The following is a 21,102-nucleotide window of genomic DNA, read 5'->3' as shown; positions in this document are numbered from 1 at the left end:
CTTTGTATTGCTGTGACAGTGATAGTAATACACCTAATAAATGTAGTTGAATTTTATGGCTGATAGAGGATTTGGCTGACAAGAAGGAAGGACCATCTATATTTAACATAATGCTTTTTCAATAAAAGAGAACAGTTTTTAATAATAAGACGACTAATGTAAAAATGAGCATTTGTAGCAAATGACAATTTGCTTTAGAGAAAATTAAAACAGGTAACAAAGAAAGTCTTCATATATCTAAGAAAACATTTTTAGAGCTTCTAATAAATACCTGCCTTTAACTCATAGTTTAGTGGAAAAGAGACAAAGAACTAGACAAGATCAATAAACATTACATACAATGTCTGAGATGAGCAAGAATAAAAGAGCTAAAGCCTAAGAGAAAGTGGAACAAAGATGGTAAAAGGTACACTACCATTATTATTTAAGTGAGGTGAGGGAGAAGCGTTAGTAATGGACATGATGGTTAAAACAGCGATGAAAAATTTAATTTCAGAGAAGACAAATTCAGGACAAACAGGGCTAAAAATGTAAAAATATGCATACAAATTAAAGAAATAATACGTATAGATTACAGTCATGCATCCCATATAAACAATGCGATACATTCTGAGAAATGTGTTGTTAGATGACTTTTTCATTGTGTGAACATCATAGAGTATACTTACATAAACCTAGATAGTATGGCATACTGCACACTTAGGCTATATGGTATAGACTATTGCTCCTAGGCTACAAACATACACAGCATGTTATCGTATGAATACTGTAGGCAACTGTAACAATGGTAAGGTTTGCATATCTAAACATACCTAAACACACAAAAGGTACAGTAAAAATACAGAATAAAAGATAAAAAATGGTACACCTGTAGAGGGCACTTACCATGCATGGAGCTTGCAGGCCTGGAAGTTGCTCTGGGTGAGTCAGTGAGTGAGTGGTGAGTGAATGTGAAAGCCTAGGACATTACTGCATGTTACTGTAGACTATAAACACTACATGCTGAGGCGACACTAATTTTATTTTTTACTTTATAAACTTTTAATTATTTTAAACTTTTTAAGATGTAGCTTAAAACACAAGCACATCGTACAGCTGTACAAAAAGATTTTTTTAAATATTCTTAGTCTATAAACTTTTTCCTATTTTTAATTTTTTTTAACTTTTTATAAAAACTAAGACACAAGCACACACACTAACTAGGTCTACACAGGGTCCAGATCTTCAGTATTATTGTCTTCCACCTCCACATCTTGTTCTGCTGGAAGGACTGCAGGGGCACTAACGCATGGAGCCATCATCTCCTATAACAATACCCTCTTCTGGAATACCTCCTGAATGACCTGCCTGAGCTTCTTTTACAGTTAACTTTTTTTAAAAAGTAGAAGTATACTCTAAAATAATGATAAAAAGTACAGTATAGTAATGCATAAACCAGTAACATAATCATTTATTATCATCAATAGGTACTATACATACTTGTATGTGCTAGACTTTTATATGACTGACAGGACAGTAGGTCTGTTTACACTAGCAACACCACAAACACATGACTGATGCATCATGCTACAACATTATGATGGCTAAGATGTCACTATGTAACAGAAATTTTTCAACTCTATTATAGCTTATGGGACCACCATTGTATATGCAGTCCATCGGTGACCCAAATGTTCTTATGTGGTACATCACTATCCAAGATAAGTAACTTGAAAGAGTAATTAGTTTTCAAGGCATATGAAACTCAAAAGCACAATATACTATACACTCTGGCTTATCTCCTTGACTTAACTTTACCTAAATTCAGTGACTTAATTCTGTAAAAAGAAAGTGTTTTTAAGGCCACACTGGGTGGGAGGTAGGGGAGGAGAGTCAAAGTTTTTTAAAATTTCAACTCACTTTTGATATAGTTTCTCATTCATAAAATTCCCCAGCCTTGGTTCCAAATGTCTTTTGGCAATTTCCAAAACTCAAGACCACCCTTGAAGGACAAATATTAAACTTGTCACAAATAAGGTTGTTAAATGTGCCATGAATTATAAAGAAAATGTCTAAAAATACTTTACAAAATAGCTCTGTGGTAGAATGAATGTACGAAAGGGACAACACAGATGCCTGCCACATTAAAAATTTTTTACATAATTTGGTAATAACCCATTTTAACGTTAACTATGCACATCTAATCAAACAGAACACAGGCATAGAAAGTTTATTAACCAATTTCCATTAGATTTATGTTTATGTTAACTTGTTAGCATAGAAAGAGTGAATGTATTGAAAACTCATTCACTCAACAATTGTTAAGTATTCAGCGGGTGCCAGGAAGATAAGGAAGGAGAAAACATAACTTTTCTTTGCCCACATGCACACACGCACATATACATGCACACATTCTCTTTGAACTTGATGAGAAAAAGCAAGCGATTATTAACACAAAATAGCATAAATGTTTATGACAGAGGAAAGAGTGATATCAGTGCACACAGAAGGGTACAAATCCCGAATCTGGAGAGGCTAAAAAAAGGATTCCTGGAAAAAGTGAAATCTACTCAGCTACAATAAAGTTTAAAAATATTCCAGGAGTTGAATCAAAATTAAGAATGTATAATGTACAAAAATGTTTACTTTGTTGTTTGTAATAAACTGGAAAAAACCAAATACCCTTTAAAAGAATAGATGAATATTACATTTATATATTAGAATATTATAGAGCACTGAAAATGAATAAGCTATATCTATAGGCAACCACATGAATGAACCACATAAACAAAATAACTTCGTTGTGTTAAAGAATAAACACAAAAGAATACATAGTATATAATCCCATTTAAAGAAAGTTCCCCAAAACAGGCAAAAATAACCTATTGTGTTAAGAAGTCAGAATACTATTCACATTTCTGGTTGGGGGAGGGAGGGGAATTAGTAATTGGGTAGGGATATAAGGGGACTTCTGGGGGGTTCTATTTCTTGATATGGTGGTAGTTACAATAGCATGTTTACTTTGTTTAGGAAGGTGAAAATTTAGTCATCTGATACTTTTTTCTATGTAGTTATATTTTAAAAAACAAAACATGTTTATAAAAAACAGCAATGGAACAGCAGCTATTGTAATCTAGAAAGAGAAAATAAATATGCAAAAGCCCAGATGCACAGTGCTTGAGGATTCAAAGAGTTCAGCATGGCCCTTTAAAATGCTAAAAACAATACATATATTCAAGATTATTGTGAGGATTAAAGGACATAATACATGTAAAGCTCATACTGGTATAAGTTATTAACAAGTAGTCATTAAATGTTAGCTGCTATTATTACTATGCTACTATTACTACACTGTTTGATGGTGGTGCTCGAGGTAGCATGAGAAACAAAGGCTAAAGCATTATATACGGAGCAGGTTATGCTGAGCTTTCTAAATCATATTATGAATTTAAGAATTTATCCTAAGGTTATTGGCAACCAATGGAGATTTTTACGCATGGAGTAATATGAACACATTTGAGTTTAGGGAAATTATCCAATGAAAAAAAGATGTGAAGCTTAAAAACAGAAAAGATATTAAGAAGAAAGGGGCTATCAACAATCTTGCAGAGCAAGGTCCAACATACAGAAAAAGGAAGAATCAGAAAGGACTGATTTGAAAATCAGTACATAACAATTTTTGAGAGAATAGCTTATAATTTTCTCAGAGTTACATAGTTAACAAGTGACACCTACAATATGAACATAATGTATAAACTCCAAAAATCACAATTTACTACAACATCACAATGTAATACTTTCTATATAATTTTAACTCTACATAAATGGCAACAGGACATTCTTTTCAAAAACTGTTCATTAAAACGAAACTAAAAACTTTTTTTAAAGTCTCCCAGAATCACCATAATTGTTACCAACTACAAATTATGCAGGTGTGTGTAGATATGGACCTATACACACATCTATACACACACACACACACACTCACACACATGCACATAAAATATCTCTATTTGTATCTCCCAAAATTCAGATTTTGCAAGGCGTAAATTAATTTGGTGTGGATCTTTAATGAACATCCAAAATATAAATACCAAATTATCACCATTGCCAACAAATATCTAACACTAGTATGAAAACATTTTTATTAAGTTATTGTTATTTCAACAACAACCAAATAAGATGAATGCTCTGAGGAATTTCTACACATTAGCTACAACACTGTTAATTTGGTGTCTCTACAAGCTTGAAAAACAATGAACTGCTGTTCAGCATAAGCAATGAGTCTATTAGTAAGTGATACCTTCTTTGGTTTGCTAGACGAATATAAAATGTCAGATAGATAGACCCCAGACATAAGCAATGATTTCTTCCTACTGGTTTTAGAGCTATTCAAACTGCAGAGCATAAACAAGCTGTTCTCATTATGACCCTCTTCCCCCGCCCCAGCTTCTAGGGTCTAGCATTCAACTTTTTTGGTTTATAACTAAACCAAAAGTAGTCAACATCAAGCTAAAAGCAACAGTAGACATCATGATAATACTTTTTACCATTCTGGTGTAAATTCACAACAACTGCAAGAAAATGTGTAATCTGGGTTGACTCACATTAGAACATGGAATGAATTATATATAGTACATTAGACAACCAACGTATAAAATGTTTGGTTTTGATTGATAATTTTTATATTAAAAATTGGGCCAGAATTTGCTATATCATTAAACTTGGGTCACGGAAACAGAGATTCACTATGCTTTCTCCTATTTCTGCCCATATTTGAAAAATTTCCATAACGATTTTTAAAAATTATGCCCACATCTTCAAACATTACTCTGGGAAAGCTTTTGATTTCCTCCAAAGAAAGAGTAATCAGGGTTTGCAGAGGGTGGGTATAAAAGAGAACTCTAACAGTAAATTCACTGAATGGAATGTGGAAAGTAGCATTCCTCTGAATGCTACCGCTTAAAAACTAACAAAAATACCAATTTAATCCCAACTAAATATCAAAATAAGGATAAAATCCATTAGGACAATATTTAAAAAAATTCTCAATCTGACTATATTTTATTTGATCATTTGCCATTTTTGAGGAAAGTTCCAAAGAGATGAAAAGGTGATGCTCATCATTCTTAGAATTGGGATAGAAGGTAATTTTATATCCACACTAAAACTTAACATTAGCAATCTACTGTGGAACAACCTTGTCCCACTAACTCCACATTCTCACCACCACCCATTTTCAACTGTAAGAGCAAGAAATAAATCTGGGGATATTATTCTCTGATTAATCCATCTCAAGAGAATCCTTAACTCTGTTAATGTGCATTCAAATACAGAAGCCCCTGTTCTAACTCCAGGGCAGGAACAAAGGGCCGAGGAGACCTAAATCCAGGATACTTTACCCCCACCCCTGAAATTCAAGGTTCTAAAATAAAATGAGAACAGCTTTACTAAAGTTTTAAATGAAACAATCTGACCAGCAAGGGTAAGACTTGCTAATTTTTTAACCATATTTGACCTGGTATAATGGTTAAGATAGAAATATAGACCTGGATGTGAATTCTACCTTCATATTTACTAAGTGGAAAAGTCTTGGGCAAGTCATTAAGCCTCAGTTTCCTCATCTGTAAAATGAAGATAAAAATTTTACTATTTCATACATGAAAATTAAACATGATAATACACATAAAAACTTAGCATATATGTAAGACATGGTAAGCACTCAATAAATATGAGCTATCATTATTTCAAAGAGCAATTCTTGGTGCCAAAAAACCTGTAAGACAATTTATATATTATTAATTATGTAGTTTTAAGGGCTGAAAGTGATTAATTCACAAGAACATAATTTGTAGAGGGATGAAATTGCTTTTAAATACTTTTTTTTGGTAACAATCTTGAACTTATAGAAAACTTTTTAAATATAGTAAGAAAAACTTTTATTTTCCAACCATTTGAGAATAAATGGTCCACATAATGTCCCATCACTCTTGAATTCTTTAATAAGTATTTCCTTATAAAGACATTCTCTTACAAAACAACCATTAACATCAGGAAATTAACAATGACACATTATGCTCACTGCTATTGGGGTATCACTGCTCTTAAGCCTTTTCTCAGTGACCAGTACACTGTGCGTATATACCTACACACACATGCATATATACCTACACACACATTTATTAATACTTCTATATTTCTATACCTACATATAATGAAAACCACAAGTTTACACCAATATTTCATTTCCAATCCAACACTACAGACAGCATTCTAATCTTCCCTACTCCCGTATTTGTAATTCCCTTCTCAGACTATAAGAAGCCTGGCTCCCACTACCTTTAATATTTATTTATTTTGATCAATCTCCCAGTATGTAACCAATCTCTCCTTGTGGCTGTCTCCTCTTCCCCACATAGATACCCTCTCCTCACCCCTCTTGGCCCCAACACCCCTACCCCATGTGTAAAATCTCCTCATTCTGTTCAGGCCCCTATGCCCTCATGCCTGGTACCCCTCCTACAAGAATATCCTCCCTACCCTAATCAGGCTCTGACATCCCTTATTGTGCTGACCCTCCATTAAGATACCTCCCTGCCCTCCCACCAGGCTCTGATACCTTGCACTCAGACACCTTCATGTATGGACTCTCTTCTCATCCCATCTGAGCCTCAATACGCCCACACCAGACTGCAATTCTACACAGACACCCCAATACTCCCTGCTATCTGTGGGGCCCTGAGAGCTCATGCAGGGTCACTTCCCATCCCAAGTAGATGCCCTCCTCATCCTCTGACCCTGTTCCAGTCTGGATACCCCTTGCTCAACCACCCGACTCTCCACCATACCAGGACACTCTCCTTCACAGATACCATACCTGCTTGCGCTCCGACATCCTGTGTTAGCATACCCTTCTATGCAGACATCCTTTTCACCCCTCACAACTCCATCAACCCACATGGACGCTCTCTTCACCTTGTCAGGCTCTGACATCCCACTCCTCCTGCAGAACATGGCTCTGCCTCCCACACATCCTGTCCAGTATGGATAACTACCTTTGTTTGGTCCCACTTAATAATTTTAGTACTGAATTGTTCAGAAAAGAAAAAGGAAAAAGACATTGAAGAGCAATTGATGATATTTTGAAAAAGGAGATACCAGTGAATAAACTATATAAGCACCTATAATTCGAGCTAATTAAAAGAATAATGTATTTGTCAAAATACAGGCTTTTTTCCACTTAAAGAAACAGTACTCTATTCTTTTATACTAATTCCTTCTAAATTTAAAAAGTCAATTGAAAATTATGATACATGAGGAAGCCTTGTCTTTCTTTTCTAGCCAAACATGCACTTTACTTAAGTATCTTACATAGACCTATAGAAAATCCAGGGAGTTTAAAAAAGAAAAAAAAAAACCTATTAATTTTACTTTGAGAGTTTAAAAAATATAGCTAACTGTTCCAAACACTAAAATTAAGTATTTTTGTAACATATCCAGAACATATAAGTTTGACTTGTTTTCTGTACAATAATGATTGTATAGTTTCCAGTATACTTATCCCCAGATACAACCCTGCAAAAATTAACCCTGATTGTTAGAGGCATAAGACTTTTTCCTTGCTCCTGGATTCTATGAGAAATGATGATTCAGAAGCACAATCTGAGCCTCTTTTCACTCCTAGGTAAGTAAAGTTGACTTACCTGATGATGATTTTGGAATGAAGAACTGAGCAGACAAAGCTCAGTTTTGTTCCTCTGGTCCTTGAGAACGAGCTATCAAAGAAGAACATACTTGCAAAGACTCATATTCTGCTATGCCTCTCTAGAGTGCCTAGGACTGGATGGATAAATTGGCCTACCCCAGACCACCTGACTCTCCCACAAAGCTATTCCTCAAATCTGGCCTGTATCAGTAATAGAGGATATTTTGGCTTGCATCTTTCTCCTTGTTTTATTTCTCAAGTTGTTCAGAGCCCAGGGAGAAAAGAAGGATGCTATTTGACAGTATTTCAGCAATCTAATGTCTTAAGCAAAGACTGCTCATTTTCCCAGTTTTGACTTAAAAGGGCTGCTTTAATTTGAGCTTCTTAAACCTATTGCAAACAAAAAAACCCTTAAACCTGAACCAACAACAGATGTTCCAAATGAAAATAAGCTGACTTATCTGATCATGCTTATTACCCATTTAAAAAAAATAAAAAGCTTCAAAGGCTCATAATTCCTCCTTATAGAGGCCATAATTTATACTTCAAGTCCTACTTCTTACTCCCATCCTATACTCCAATGACCCTATAATGTTGAATACTTTCAGAATGTATCATTATTTAGACTTATTTATCTTTGCTTATACTATCCCTCTGCCTGTTCCCTCCACCCTACTTTCCTGCTGCATCCTCTAACTCAGGGATCAGCAAACTATGACTTGCAGGCCAAATCCACCTATTTTTAGAAATAAATTTTTATTGCAACACAACCATGCTCGTTCATTTATGTATTTCGTTTGCACTACAACATAGGGGTGAATAATTGCAATAGAGACCAGGAGGCTCTAAAAGCCTAACATATTTACTATCTTGGCCTTTACAGAAAAAGTTTGTCAATCCCTGCTTTCACTCAATCCTTTGAAGGCTAGTCATTTCGAAACCTTCAAGTCAAAATTAATTGCTTCCTCCTCTATCTTTCCATTATATTATACCAAGTCTAATACTTAACATCCCTAATCATTTTGAGCTCTTTAGAAGTAAGGTCGAAACTCTATGCCTTGTGTAAACAGTAAGCTTTTTGATCCAACCCACAGTTCCTGCCTGTCCCATAAAATAGAACTCCCATAAACACTTTTCACACTCTTGGGGTAAGTACTTTGGAAGAAGTTTCTGCTCTTTAGCCCTTAGTCAGTCCTCCCAAAGGAAGGAGGAATAATTAATATTGGCTACACCCTCACAGTTGTCCCTAGTGGGATGGATTAATGTTTTAAAAGTCATTTTTCATTAATGGCCAAGGCTCCTGCTCACTACTACCAATGAGAAAACTGAATGATAAATTCATTGGAATAAAGCTTACTTGTATTTTAGAAGAGGCCTGGAGCTTCAGCTATACTGTCCTTGATAGGTTGTTAAATTCAATTCAGGGGGTTAGGGGAGTTAAGGAAGGCCAATGTCTCATTTTGGCCCAGTTCCAAGTCATGTTCTTCAATGTAGCCTTACCATTAAAAAAGCTAACAATTTTGATTCCTGATTCCTATTTCCAGTTTAGAAGCCAGTAAGGAAAAAACATAGAATTATACCCTAATTAATTGTCACAAAGTAGGACTCAAGATATTTGATGATTGACTGACAACAGTAAATTAATTGTGAAAAAAATCATTCCTTTAAAATGTATAATGTAGCAATGCCACACATACCATGTGTTAGTGATTAACATGATTAGGAAACCATTTTTTGAAGAAAAAATGATCAATTTAGAGTTCATATTTAGACACTCAAACCAAGCCTAACCTATTTTTTATCTAATATAGCTGTCTCAATATTTTGCTATCAGCTCTCAGTTTAATTAAATTCACATATAAAAGAATCATGGATATCACTGATTCAGAAAAGTATTCCCCATGTTACTTAGTATTGTAAACGCTGTCTCCCATCTAAAAAACAAACATCCCCAGACCCCAGATGCCTCCAATTAGTGCTCCATTTATTTGTGCTTCCTCAAAACATAGCTCTTAAATGAGCAGTTTACTAGAAATGTTATTTCCACTTGCATATACCTTCATTACTTTCTAACCTATTACAATATGGCTCCCATCTCCATCGCTCTGTTGAAATTTATCCAGTCAAGGTCACCTAGAATAGGGGTGGGGAAACTTTTCATGTTGGAAGGCCGCATTAATTTAGCTGTAATCAAATAAGGCCGCATTCAATAAACTTCAATTAGATACACTTAAAAATGTACATCATTTTATAAAAATGTAACTACTATGTAGTTAATAATTTCAAAAAATAAAAACTATTTGTTAATTTTAAAGTTAACTAACATTTTAATGACTTTGTTGTGTCTGCTTTTTGTTGGAAAGCATTTGAATATTTGGTTGCAGCCTGGAGGTTTGCAATTTCAGCTGATCCTCTAGATGGGTATCATTTGTAACCTTAAGGGCATCTTGATTTGGTTAGGTAGGAGAATGTAGATGTGCAGCAATAAGTGGGTGAAAAGCAAGAAAGCATTTTTAGAGCATGTTGCCAAAAGTATGGGTATTCTACTGTATTTTTCCATATTTCAATTGGATCTTTCTTGGCATCAAACAATGATTTTAAAATATCAACCACTGAGAGCTCAATCAATTCCATCTGTAGTTCTTTAGGTGCCTTGGTGATATCAACTAGGTGAGGCAGAAATGCTAATTAATTTGAGTGTGATGTCATGATTCTCAAAGTCAGTGAAGCTTTCACAGTATTCTCCAATTAATAGGTCTATAACTGCTGTGTATCCTTCAAATGATTTGCATATATCATCCTGCTCATCAATGACCTTTGCTAAGTGGGGAAAAATGTCCATCCAAAATTTCCTTTCGAAGAATTATTTTGAAAAAAACATAGGTTTTTTTCAAAATGCTTGGATTTTTTGCCACATATCATATATAGACTTAGTTTTACCTTGCAAAGAAATATTCAAGTCATATTGATTTGACATGGTATCACAGAGAAATGATGCATTCCTACGGAATTCTTCTTTCAATAATTCACATTGCTGATTCTGTTCTCCATAAAAGTTAACTATCTGTTCTCACAGAGATAACATTTTGGTTAACACCTGTCTCTGCTATAGCCAATGCACTTCAGAATAATAAGGCAAATCCACACTGAATACCTCACCATTCAACTTTAGCATGCTATGAAACTGACCATGCTATGTTGCATTTGCACCAATATAGTTAACAATACTTATAACTTTTTGCAAAGTGTCACTTAAAATATTAGCGTTAGCACAGAGATTTTGTTGATGCAAGATACAATGAAAACAAATGAGAGCATCTGGATCTGTTAATACTTGTTTAATCTGCACAATAAACCCTTCATGTTTTCCTGTCATGGAAGGTGCACCATCTGACACACATTCACTAAATTTGCCAAACTCAGTCCAACTTCATGACATTTATCTTGAAAGCTGTTGATGATATCTGTTCCCCATGTTCTGCTTACAATAGTGCCCAAAGTAACTCTTTGTACCAAAGAATCTTCTGTTATGACCCAAATGAAGTATAAAACCTGCACCAAGTCAGCAGTATCAGTTGATCCATCCAAAGCAACTGAATAATATATATTTTCCTTTTGAAGTATTGTATCAAGTTGTTCTGTTAAGTTGAAGGCTAATCATGCTGCCAATCTGTCACAGGTCTCCTTGAAAGAGGCAGTTGATTTGTACTCTGAAACATTATCAGGGTCTAAGCATCCTGTAACTTTGACAATGTATTCTTTCTCAATTTCTACATCAGTGAATGGCTTCCCCTTTTCCCCAAGTACATAAGCTACTTTATAAGTTGCTTCAGTGGCATTATTTCCAGGTCTTATTGCTGCTTGAAAGAATTGTCTTTGCCTTTGTTTTTCATCTGTTAATTTCTGCAATACAACCGTTTGTGCCTCTCTCTCTAGTTTAAAATATGTATGGTCCTTATGAGTGCTATAATGCTGATGAGCATTGAATTTCTTTAATGTTGATACTGCAGTATCATGAAGCAAGCAAATCAACTTATTGTTGGCAGAAACAAGATAATACTGCAATTCCCAATCCTCATTAAAAAATTTGGTTTCCTCCTTTAGCATTCTCTTGGTCTTCTTTGACATGATGGGTTGTTAAGCAGACAGAATTAAAAAATACTGTCGAGCTGTGCAACTATTCACAAATTCCATTTCAAAGAGAAACACATTACACCGCTGTCACAAGCTGATAACAAACTGGTGTTCTAGACCCCCATAAACTCTTGTCAACCAGCCTTATGCAGTAGTGGTGCCAGCTGGGCAGGGAAGTTAGAACTAAATCATGAGCACAGGAGCCATCAATTTAGCCATTATGGCTTACCAATGTTCTAATTGTGCTAGTTAATCTGGGAGGATTATTTCATTGAAACTTATTTTATTCTTTGGCATTTTAAACACGTTCATTTTAAAAATAAAATAAAAACATAAAAGGTGAATAAAAATGTATCAATAAAAATAAAAGGATTTGTTCTGCAAAATTCGGATTCAGTCAAAAGGCCGCACTTAAGGACCTAGAAGGCCACAGGTTCCCAGGCCTGACCTAGAACTTCCATGTTGCCAAAAACAATGTATACTTCCCTGTTCCATGGTTCTTGACATCTAGTCAACATGTAACAATTCCTCTTTAATGTAGCATTCTTCACTCCTCTTGGATTTGGTGATACCACTCTCCCTTGGTTTTACTACCCAGCCAATGGCCTTACTTTTCTGTGTACAACTTTAGTGGCCTTACATTATGGATCCTCTTCCTCTGCCCAAAGAACGTGAAGATTCCTTAAGGTGTGGTACTGAGTCCTCTCCTCCCCTCTAGTTACACCATCCTGTACCCCTAGATAATCTCATCCATTTCCACGGATTTAAATATCATCTTTATGCTGATAATTTCCTAATTTATACCTTCAGCCCAGAAACCATTACAACATAAATATTATAGCATCTTTCATAAAAACTAAAAAAGCAAACATCTTAGGACAGATATTATCTCAGTTTCATAGATCACCACCTGTAAAAAGTGAAATGACTTGTGCCTCAGGTTACAATGACAGAGGATAAGAGGAATGGTTCTTTCCATTTAGTCCTTTCTACCACTTGTGATGACTTATCCTTTGTCCCTAAACAGTTCATTGCTTACATATAAGAACTAATGGACAAAGTTACTTCTTATGTACACACCTTGCAAATACTCATCAGAAAAGAACAGGCCAATCTGAATAAATGAAAAAAGTTGTCAAATTTGTTTTTCAATAAATGCTTTGAAAAAGACTGTAGGTTGCAGGTAAATTTTAAAGGTGACTTAGGATGCAGGATAGAAGATATGACTAAAAAGATGAAGAATTTGGGGCAATGTGTATAAAAAAGAATAAAAGCAGATGAAAAGGTTGGGTTGTCAAAAGAAGAAACTAGACAAACAGAGAAGCAGCAGTCTGCTAAACTGTGACCAACATGGTCAGGAGATTTTACTTGATGGGGAAAAAAAGACAAATGGGAGCTACTACTGCTTTGTAAACTATGAAATCAATGCAGATATTTCAAACAATGACTTACTGTAGGTTATAAATTAGACTAGAAGACAGTAAAACCAGTAATGCAGACACTGATATAAACCAGAATCTTATCTGAATCTGCCCAAGTGCCTACTGCATCAGAAAAACAATCCATGAGATACAGTAAAGAAAGTAATAATAGCTTGGCAACAGATTAAGGTAAAAGATATAAATAAATAAAAAAGAAGGAGGAAAATAAGCAAACACAACCAAGCAGGATAGGCGTTTCAATTAAAGGAAAGCTACACAAAAGGAAAGGAGATGAGATACAGAAAAGTAATTCCTCATTCTGCTTTGTTTTCTAGCAAACACACAAAATTCTCAAAACAAAATTTTTATTTAGCTTTAATTAAGAACAAAGTACTATTCTTCAAATACAAAGATGGCATTATTTTGTTAATACCATCTAGGGAAGAAGTAGGTTGGTCTGAGACCATTCACATTCTCTTATCTAGATTCTGTTCTGAATAAAAACTCTTGAAAGGATTACTTGATTATAGATTCAGAACTTAAGTATGGACTCTAATAAAATTAAGCAAGTCTCCAAAATTTTGGACCTATGACCTTCGTGCTGTTATCTATCTGCCATGAATGTTAGCCATATATATCAAAAGGAAGGAGTATTATTCAAAAAGAAAAGATACCAACTCCACTCATACAAAATATAGGATATTATAATGCAAAGATAAGACTTACTAATGAAGAAAAAAAAAATCTTCATATCCTTGCTGCTCCCCACAAGATTGGACCACGGTAGAAGATTGAAGACCAAGGTTGGAAGTAAAACAAGTTAGAGGAACGTGGAGGACACAACAAAAACTTCTCATGTGCACAGCTGATCAGGAAGAGGTGCACGCACACATGTAGCCAGCCAAGGAAGCACAAAGAGATAGCACTACCCAGAAATGAGGCTATGACATGTTAAGACTGATCTGTAACCCATATCTAACATCTACAAAATAAAAAATTTACACACTGCTAGGTCCTAAAGATGGCAAAATTTTAGCCTTCCAAGTATAAAATGATTCAAGAGTACAGACAAATTTCAAAATTTGTATGCAAAATTCATCAATATGCCTATTTTACACAGAAATATGGATATGTTAACCATCCAACTACTCATCAGCATCATAGATTCCATTTGTCCAATGCATGTTATTAGATGGTGCCACAATTTCCACCTTTTAAAATGGAAAACATATTTGCTAGTGCTTGAAAAAACAGTTAGTTGTACAAAGTTTTTGGGTAGTTGACCCATGTATACCAGTCCCAGCAATCCAGATTTCTAAGTAAATCTACTCTTTTGGGATTTACATGGTAACAGTGACAAGATGAGGTAGAAGTTAATGGTAAGATAAAAGAGCAGGAGGCAAGAAGCAGCCAGAAAGAAGTATCAAGCTGGTTAAAAGGAAGACTAAAATAGAGAGTAGATAACCAACAAAGAGTAGTTTTAAGAAGATCTAACAGGATACTGATTTTTTTTCAATGAACTAAAACTAAGTTCTTGTATTCAGTTACCACATAGCCAAAAGATTCCTTAGAATGCAGGAAGGTATCAAATGCCTTTTGGTCTTCTCAAATACAAAAAGCCAGATTAGACTAAGTGATACTCCATGATTCTAAAACTCTAGAGTTTTATGGCCCTAGAACACAGCTCATTTGAGCCCTTATTCTCTTTTCCTCTAACATGTCCCATGATCTTTTTATTGTTCATCAGCATTACCACCAGAAAGAATCTACCAGTAAAAACAAAGCTACTAATAACCTATGTAAATCAATAATAATAGCTAACATTAATGAATACCTTTCTATATGGAAACACATAGTAATGTCAACATATATTAATACAATTACAAACAACCCAATTATCTTTAATTTACAGATAAAGGAAATGAACTATAAAGAGGTAAGTAACTTATCTATACCAGTAAGTGGTAACACTAGGATTCAAACACAAGTAGTATAGCTCAAGAGCCTATATTCTTATTCACTGTTCTATACTATTGAATTAAAAGATTTGGGGAAAGATGAAATAAGCTATAGCTTTGGTTATTGTCAACAGATTTTAAGTAAGTGAAATCATGGTAATCAAGAGTTGGCTGAAGCCACTACAAGTATAGAACTGAACTGTCCAACGTGGTAGCCATTTTCCACGTGTGGCTATTAAGCACCTAAAATGTGGCTAATCCAAATAGAGATGTGCTACAAGTACAAAATACCTAATTTTGAAAACTTAATATTAAAAAAAAACGTAAACTAACTCATTAATAATTTCTATATGGACCAATGTTAAAACAATAATATTTTGAATAGGCTGGGTTAAATAAAATATGCTTTTTTAATGTGTCTATTAGAAGATTTAAAATTATATATTTGGCTTCCATTTTATTTCTACTGGACAACACTGTTACATAGGAAAGACAGTGGAGTTTATAGAATGATTTTACCCTAATCTTTATCATTTTGTTTTGCTGCTGTAACCTTAGACAAAACAATTACATGATTATCAGATTCTGTATCAGAAAAATAGAATTTAAAAACAGTCCTGAAACCTAGTGCTTAGATTGTTTTGTTTATATCTATTTTCCACTCAGAAGAATGGAAGCCACCTTGGAGAAACAGCTGATGCCAGAGCTGGAACAGGTAAAATACAAGATGAACCTGGAATTATCTTGGTATGGCAGAAAAATACTGGACACAGATTGATGAGGCTCCCATTGGCAAAACTTGGGACAATTTGAGAACCAAAATAATGACAGTAATGGATTTAACTATCGAATAAAATAAGAATCCATAAGTTCATACTGATAAAAAGTACTGACTAAATAAATACATGGAGATGGAAAAGACTGTTTTACAACAGAATGTCAACTAATAATTACAGAAGGAATGAAGTTAGAAAATCATCAATGGATGCTAAAACTTGTGGGTAAAATTTTGATAAGACTATGTAAATATACTATTCCTCAAATTATTTTTCCACAAATTGCATATTAATAACAAAGGGATAAAAAATAACTTTTGGGAAGAAATATGAATAATACCATCTTAACCAAATTTTCACAGTTAACATCACCAACATTGGGACAAACAACATTATGAATCTCAAGATATGATGTACTGAGAAGGATAGAACATCTCTTCACTGGTATTCCTGCCAAAATGCATAACCAATCTAATCATGAGAAAACAACAGACAAATTCAAATTTAGGGACATTTTACAAAATAGCTGCCCTGTACTTTTAAAAACTGTCAAGGTCAAGAAATACAAAGAAAGGCTGAGAAGTGTTCCCAATTAAAGACACTAAGGAGACATGATGACCAAATGCAATGCATGATTCTGGAGAGGATCCCAGAGTGCAGCAGGGTAGCTTACAGAGAAAATAGACAAAAAAGCAAAATCTGAATATAGATTATAAATTAGGTAATAGTATTACATTAACATTAAATCTTCTGGTTTTAATAACCACACTGTAATTAGGTAAGACAATGTTCTTGTTTTTAGGAAATCCTGAAGAATTTCGGGATAAAGAAGTATGATGTCTCAAACTGTTAAAAAAAAACAAAAACACATGGATATAGAGCAAGAATGATGAACAAATACAGCAAAATGTAAAACAATTGGTGAATGTGGTAAAGATATATAGGAGTTCCATGTACCATTCTTCCAACTTGTAAGACTGAAGTATTATCAAAATAAAATTTTTTTAAAATTGGCTTATGTCCCCAATCAAATATTCTAACAGTTTCTACAAGTCCTAATAATGTTTTACACTGTACTAATGCATTTCTTTTAGTCTAGGCTTTCCTGTTTTTAATGTCATGATTTATCAAATACTAATCAAATATTTCATAAGATTCAGGACTATATCTTCTGTTATTGCTCAATATCGTAATGAGAACTAGGATACTCTTTACTACATCAAGTACCCAAACATTTTGTTACATGAGCATACCGAAAACTATAGCACAGTATAGGATAATTATAGAAAACAGCAGAATTATAAAAAGTACCACATTGTAAATAGCGCTATTATTGGGACAAAGGGCTTGTAGGACAACCCTTCAATTAAAAGGAAAAAATCAAGAACGAATAAGAAGAGTAGTCAAAAATCTAAGGTAAAGAGATGAGTGTTACAATTAGAGGAAGGTAAATATCTCTTTCTATATAGAGTTAAACATTTTAGCTTTTCAGCTAATGACAAGTAGTCATGACAACTAACTTTCTCCTCATAAAATTAGAATATTATATGAGTTATAAAATGAATCAGATTACTTTAAAGAGTTAATTAAGAACTGAGATTCAAACCTCCACTAAGGGATCAATACTAATTTGCTGCACAACCATGATATACTGCTTACAATTTCCACCTCTCACTTAAAAATAAGACTTTTGGGTCATTTTCTTCCCCAAAGACAACAAGGATATTATTTATAAAAATGATTTTAAGCAATAAAAGCACTGAATATTCAATACACATATACTAAATATATCTATGTATGTGTATATATGTTTACACAGGTATACATATGCAAAGTGAAAAGAATATGGCTTTTTTGTAAAATATGTTTACAAAGCAATGACCATAAACATTAACAGCAAAAGGTAACTTAAAATAATTACACAAACTACATTTCATCCCAATTCCTGCTATAAATAAGTACTTCAAGGCCAGGTGCAGTGGCTCAGGCTGTAATCCTAGCATTCTGGGAGGCCAAGGCAGAAGGATAGCTTGAGGTCAAGAGTTCCAGACCAGCCTGAGCAAAAGCAAGACCCTGTCTCTACCAAGAATAGAAAAAAATTAGCCAGGCACACGCCTGTAGTCCTGGCAACTCGGAGGGCTAAGGCAGGAGGATCACTTGAGCTCAGGAGTTTGAGGTTGTGGTAAGCTGTGATGACTCCACGGCACTCTAGCCTGTAGCCTGGCGACAGACTGAGACTCTGTCTCAAAAGAAAAAAAAAAAGTATTTCACTCCTAAGGTATTGAATTGAAAAAGTCCAATCAACAAGTGTACACTTTGTTCAAAAGGATTTTATTATTTAAAAATAACAATGACAAAAACAAAGCATGAGATGGGTCTCAGTAGGACTCCTGACTAGGACTGGGACTGTGGGAAACAATTCTCAAATACAGTTAGAACTCAGGGAAAAAATTTCTTTTCACATACAGTACAATATACTTATACATTATATTAAAAGTGTAACATAAAGATTGTATTAGACATAACTCAATTTTCAATGTCTTTCAATGCTACTTGAGTATCCAAGTAGGTAAGCTGAAAAGATAGTCTAGTTCCCTTTTCCATCAAATCCGATTTTGTTTCATTTAATTAAAATTTGACTATTTTTCAAAAGTACATATATTTTTGTGATGAAAAGCCATACTTAGAGTATCTAAATAAGCAAGAAGAAAAAAAAAAAAACCAGAATATTCTAAAACGTAAAAACTGACAAAAGACAGCTTCAAATCATCGTGTGCTTTGACAAAACTTAACACTGGTAACATCGTGAGCTAGTGTTGCAATGCAACCTACCTGATTCTGCCTGAATGCACTCGGCAATTTCTAAATTCGTTTTCAGTAGAAAAGATCTTTATGTTCGCAATTATAAAAACGGTCCCATTTTGTATATAAGAAGCACAACAACATCTAGCTTTTTAAAAAATTATATAAAGAAAACCGTGAGGGGTTTTTTACACTTTCCGAACTAAAATCTACTTATGACTACTTGACTAAAGCTATTTCCCAAAACCTTTCCTTAGAGAAGACCAAAATACATTTTATAAGGGCAAAACAAAAACAGTAAATTGCTTAAACATCACTTAAATGCCCCTCATCAAAGTAACCTTTTTCTTGTACATGTTCCCATATTCATCGCATTCTGCAGCGCACATTTGTTAACTGAAGTCGTAGTAGTTTAACCTACTACGATTTCCTTCCCACTAATGAGAAAAGGAAAGATCACAAGGCATTAACCAAACAAATCTGGGGGTTGAGGGGAAGGGGCGCGAGGTGGCGCAAGAACAGATGCAAATAAGGTAAGGGAGTTGTTTTGTTAAGGCACTAAGGTTACTCCCCAACTCCAAATGCCAAGATTCACTCGACAGTAGAGCAAGCTGTTGTCACTATCCACTCCTCACACAATACAACCTTCCTTTCTACCTCTTTCCCTACACTCCCACCCAGAACCCCCTTCTAAGACAAACACCCATAATACGCCCCATCTCATAACCCGTGTTGGCCCCTCTAAACCCACTAAACTAACCTGCTGGGTAACAGCTCCATGCACACGTCTCACTCAGGCAAAAAAAAAAAAAAAAAAAAAGCGACTTCAGCAAAGTGGGGAGTCCCACCACCCACCACCTCCCGACACCCTAAAAAACCCACAGAATGAGAGCCCCAAGTCCAGAAGTTTGAAGCAAAACGATTCAGAGCCCACCAAAAAAGAGGACGGGGCTGCAGTTGGATAGGAGGTGGGGAGGGCGATGCGTGCGTGTGCAGGGAAGAGTCCATCACATGACAGTGAAGAAGGACCAGAGTCGTCCGGGCGTCCGCAAGGAAGGGGTGGGGGGTGGAAGGGTGCCGCTGCCATGGCAACACCCCCCATCCGTCCAGACTTCCAAAGAGGGAGGAAGAACTTCAAATCCCAACCGTCAGCGCTCGAGCGGCTCCTTCTTAAAGGGGTACACACCGCGCCGCCGCCGCGGAGCGCGAGAGGGCAGAGTTGGGCGCCCCCCGCCCCTCGGGCGACGCCCCCGCCGCCCCTTGCCCCTGCCGGCCCACCCGCAGCCCCAGCTCCGCGAGCACCCGGGGGGGGTTCTCTTGGTTCGGGTTCCCGGGAACTCGGCCGCTTCGTCCGGCCCGGCCCCCGGCGGCGAGAAGGGGGTGTGTGTGCGCTCGGCGGGGGCGCGGACCAGCCCGCCTTCCTCTCGCCGCCCTGTCCGCCGGCTCCCCTCTGCCGGGGCGCAGACCCGCCGGGCCGCTTTCTCCCTCCTGTCAGGGTGGACGGCGGGCGGCGACCGGTGCCGAGTAGTTTCGAGGAGAGCGCGAGCGAACGGCTTTCCCCCGGGCACTGCGAGCGGGTCCGAACTAACAGTTCCTGGGTAGCCCAAGAGCTGAGAAGGCGGAGGAGGGCGGACCGCGCCGGCCGAGGAGCCCCCAAGACAAAAGGCGAGCGCCGGAGCCGCCGCCGCTCCCATCTCGCTCCCCCATTGAACTGACCCGAACGGGAGATTCAACTAAACCCACAGCCACAAACTCCTCGGGCTGCGGCAGCCGTCGCCGCGCGGAGCCCGGGGCCCCGGCCCGCGTCTCTCTTACCTACACAGTGCATGAGACGGTGGCGCCAAGAGTCGAGTTCCCGCCGGAATCCTCTCCTCTCCGCCGCGCACCGAGGGCTCCGGCACTGAGCGGCGGCGGCGGCGGCAGCAGCGGCGGCGGCGGCCATTCTCTCTCTTCCCTTGTCCATCTGCGTCCCGCGTCACGCGCCCTCATTTACATACGAGCGGCGCAGGCACGAGGCAGGGGCGCGAGCCCTCAGCGCGAGCCCCGGAGCGCGCGCCCCCCCCCCCCGAGGGGGGGTTGATTGACACGTGTCACTACCTTCCCTCTGCCCTTCCCTCCCCCTCCCACCGCTCCCTCTGGGAGAGGCGGGGAGGGAGTCGGAGGAGAAGGAAGCAACCTGCCGCTTCCGCTGACCCCGCCTCCCCAGCCACTCCCCTCCTCCCCCTCCCACCGGAGTTTACTTAGGCGAGCCATACTGCTCCCGCCGCCCGCGAAAACCCTGAGTGGGAGCAGGAGCCCCGGAGCCCCGCCAGGAACCGGCGTGCCGA

General features: G+C 37.0%; 1 protein-coding gene across 5 annotated transcripts in view; it reads right to left on the bottom strand.

The window, feature by feature from the left end:
* LCORL (ligand dependent nuclear receptor corepressor like) overlaps positions 1-20,868 on the bottom strand; it is a 161,592-nt gene extending 140,724 nt beyond the window's left edge. For 3 of the 5 annotated variants that reach the window (XM_069494350.1, XM_069494349.1, XM_069494352.1), the window contains exon 1: positions 20,591-20,868. Coding sequence is in view for 3 of the 5 variants with exons in the window: in XM_069494349.1 (XP_069350450.1) it covers positions 20,591-20,738 (148 nt within the window). In the remaining 2 variants the exon portion in view is untranslated. The remainder of the gene's footprint in view (positions 1-20,590) is intronic. The other 2 variants (XM_069494351.1, XM_069494347.1) reach the window with 2 other exon arrangements.
* Between the last annotated feature and the right edge of the window lie 234 nt (positions 20,869-21,102).

Source organism: Eulemur rufifrons, chromosome 19, assembly GCF_041146395.1.
Source record: "Eulemur rufifrons isolate Redbay chromosome 19, OSU_ERuf_1, whole genome shotgun sequence".
In the NCBI taxonomy this organism is placed as follows: Eukaryota; Metazoa; Chordata; class Mammalia; order Primates; family Lemuridae; genus Eulemur; species Eulemur rufifrons.
The sequence above is the reverse complement of the archived record's forward strand: the minus strand, read 5'-3'. Positions and strand labels throughout refer to the sequence as shown.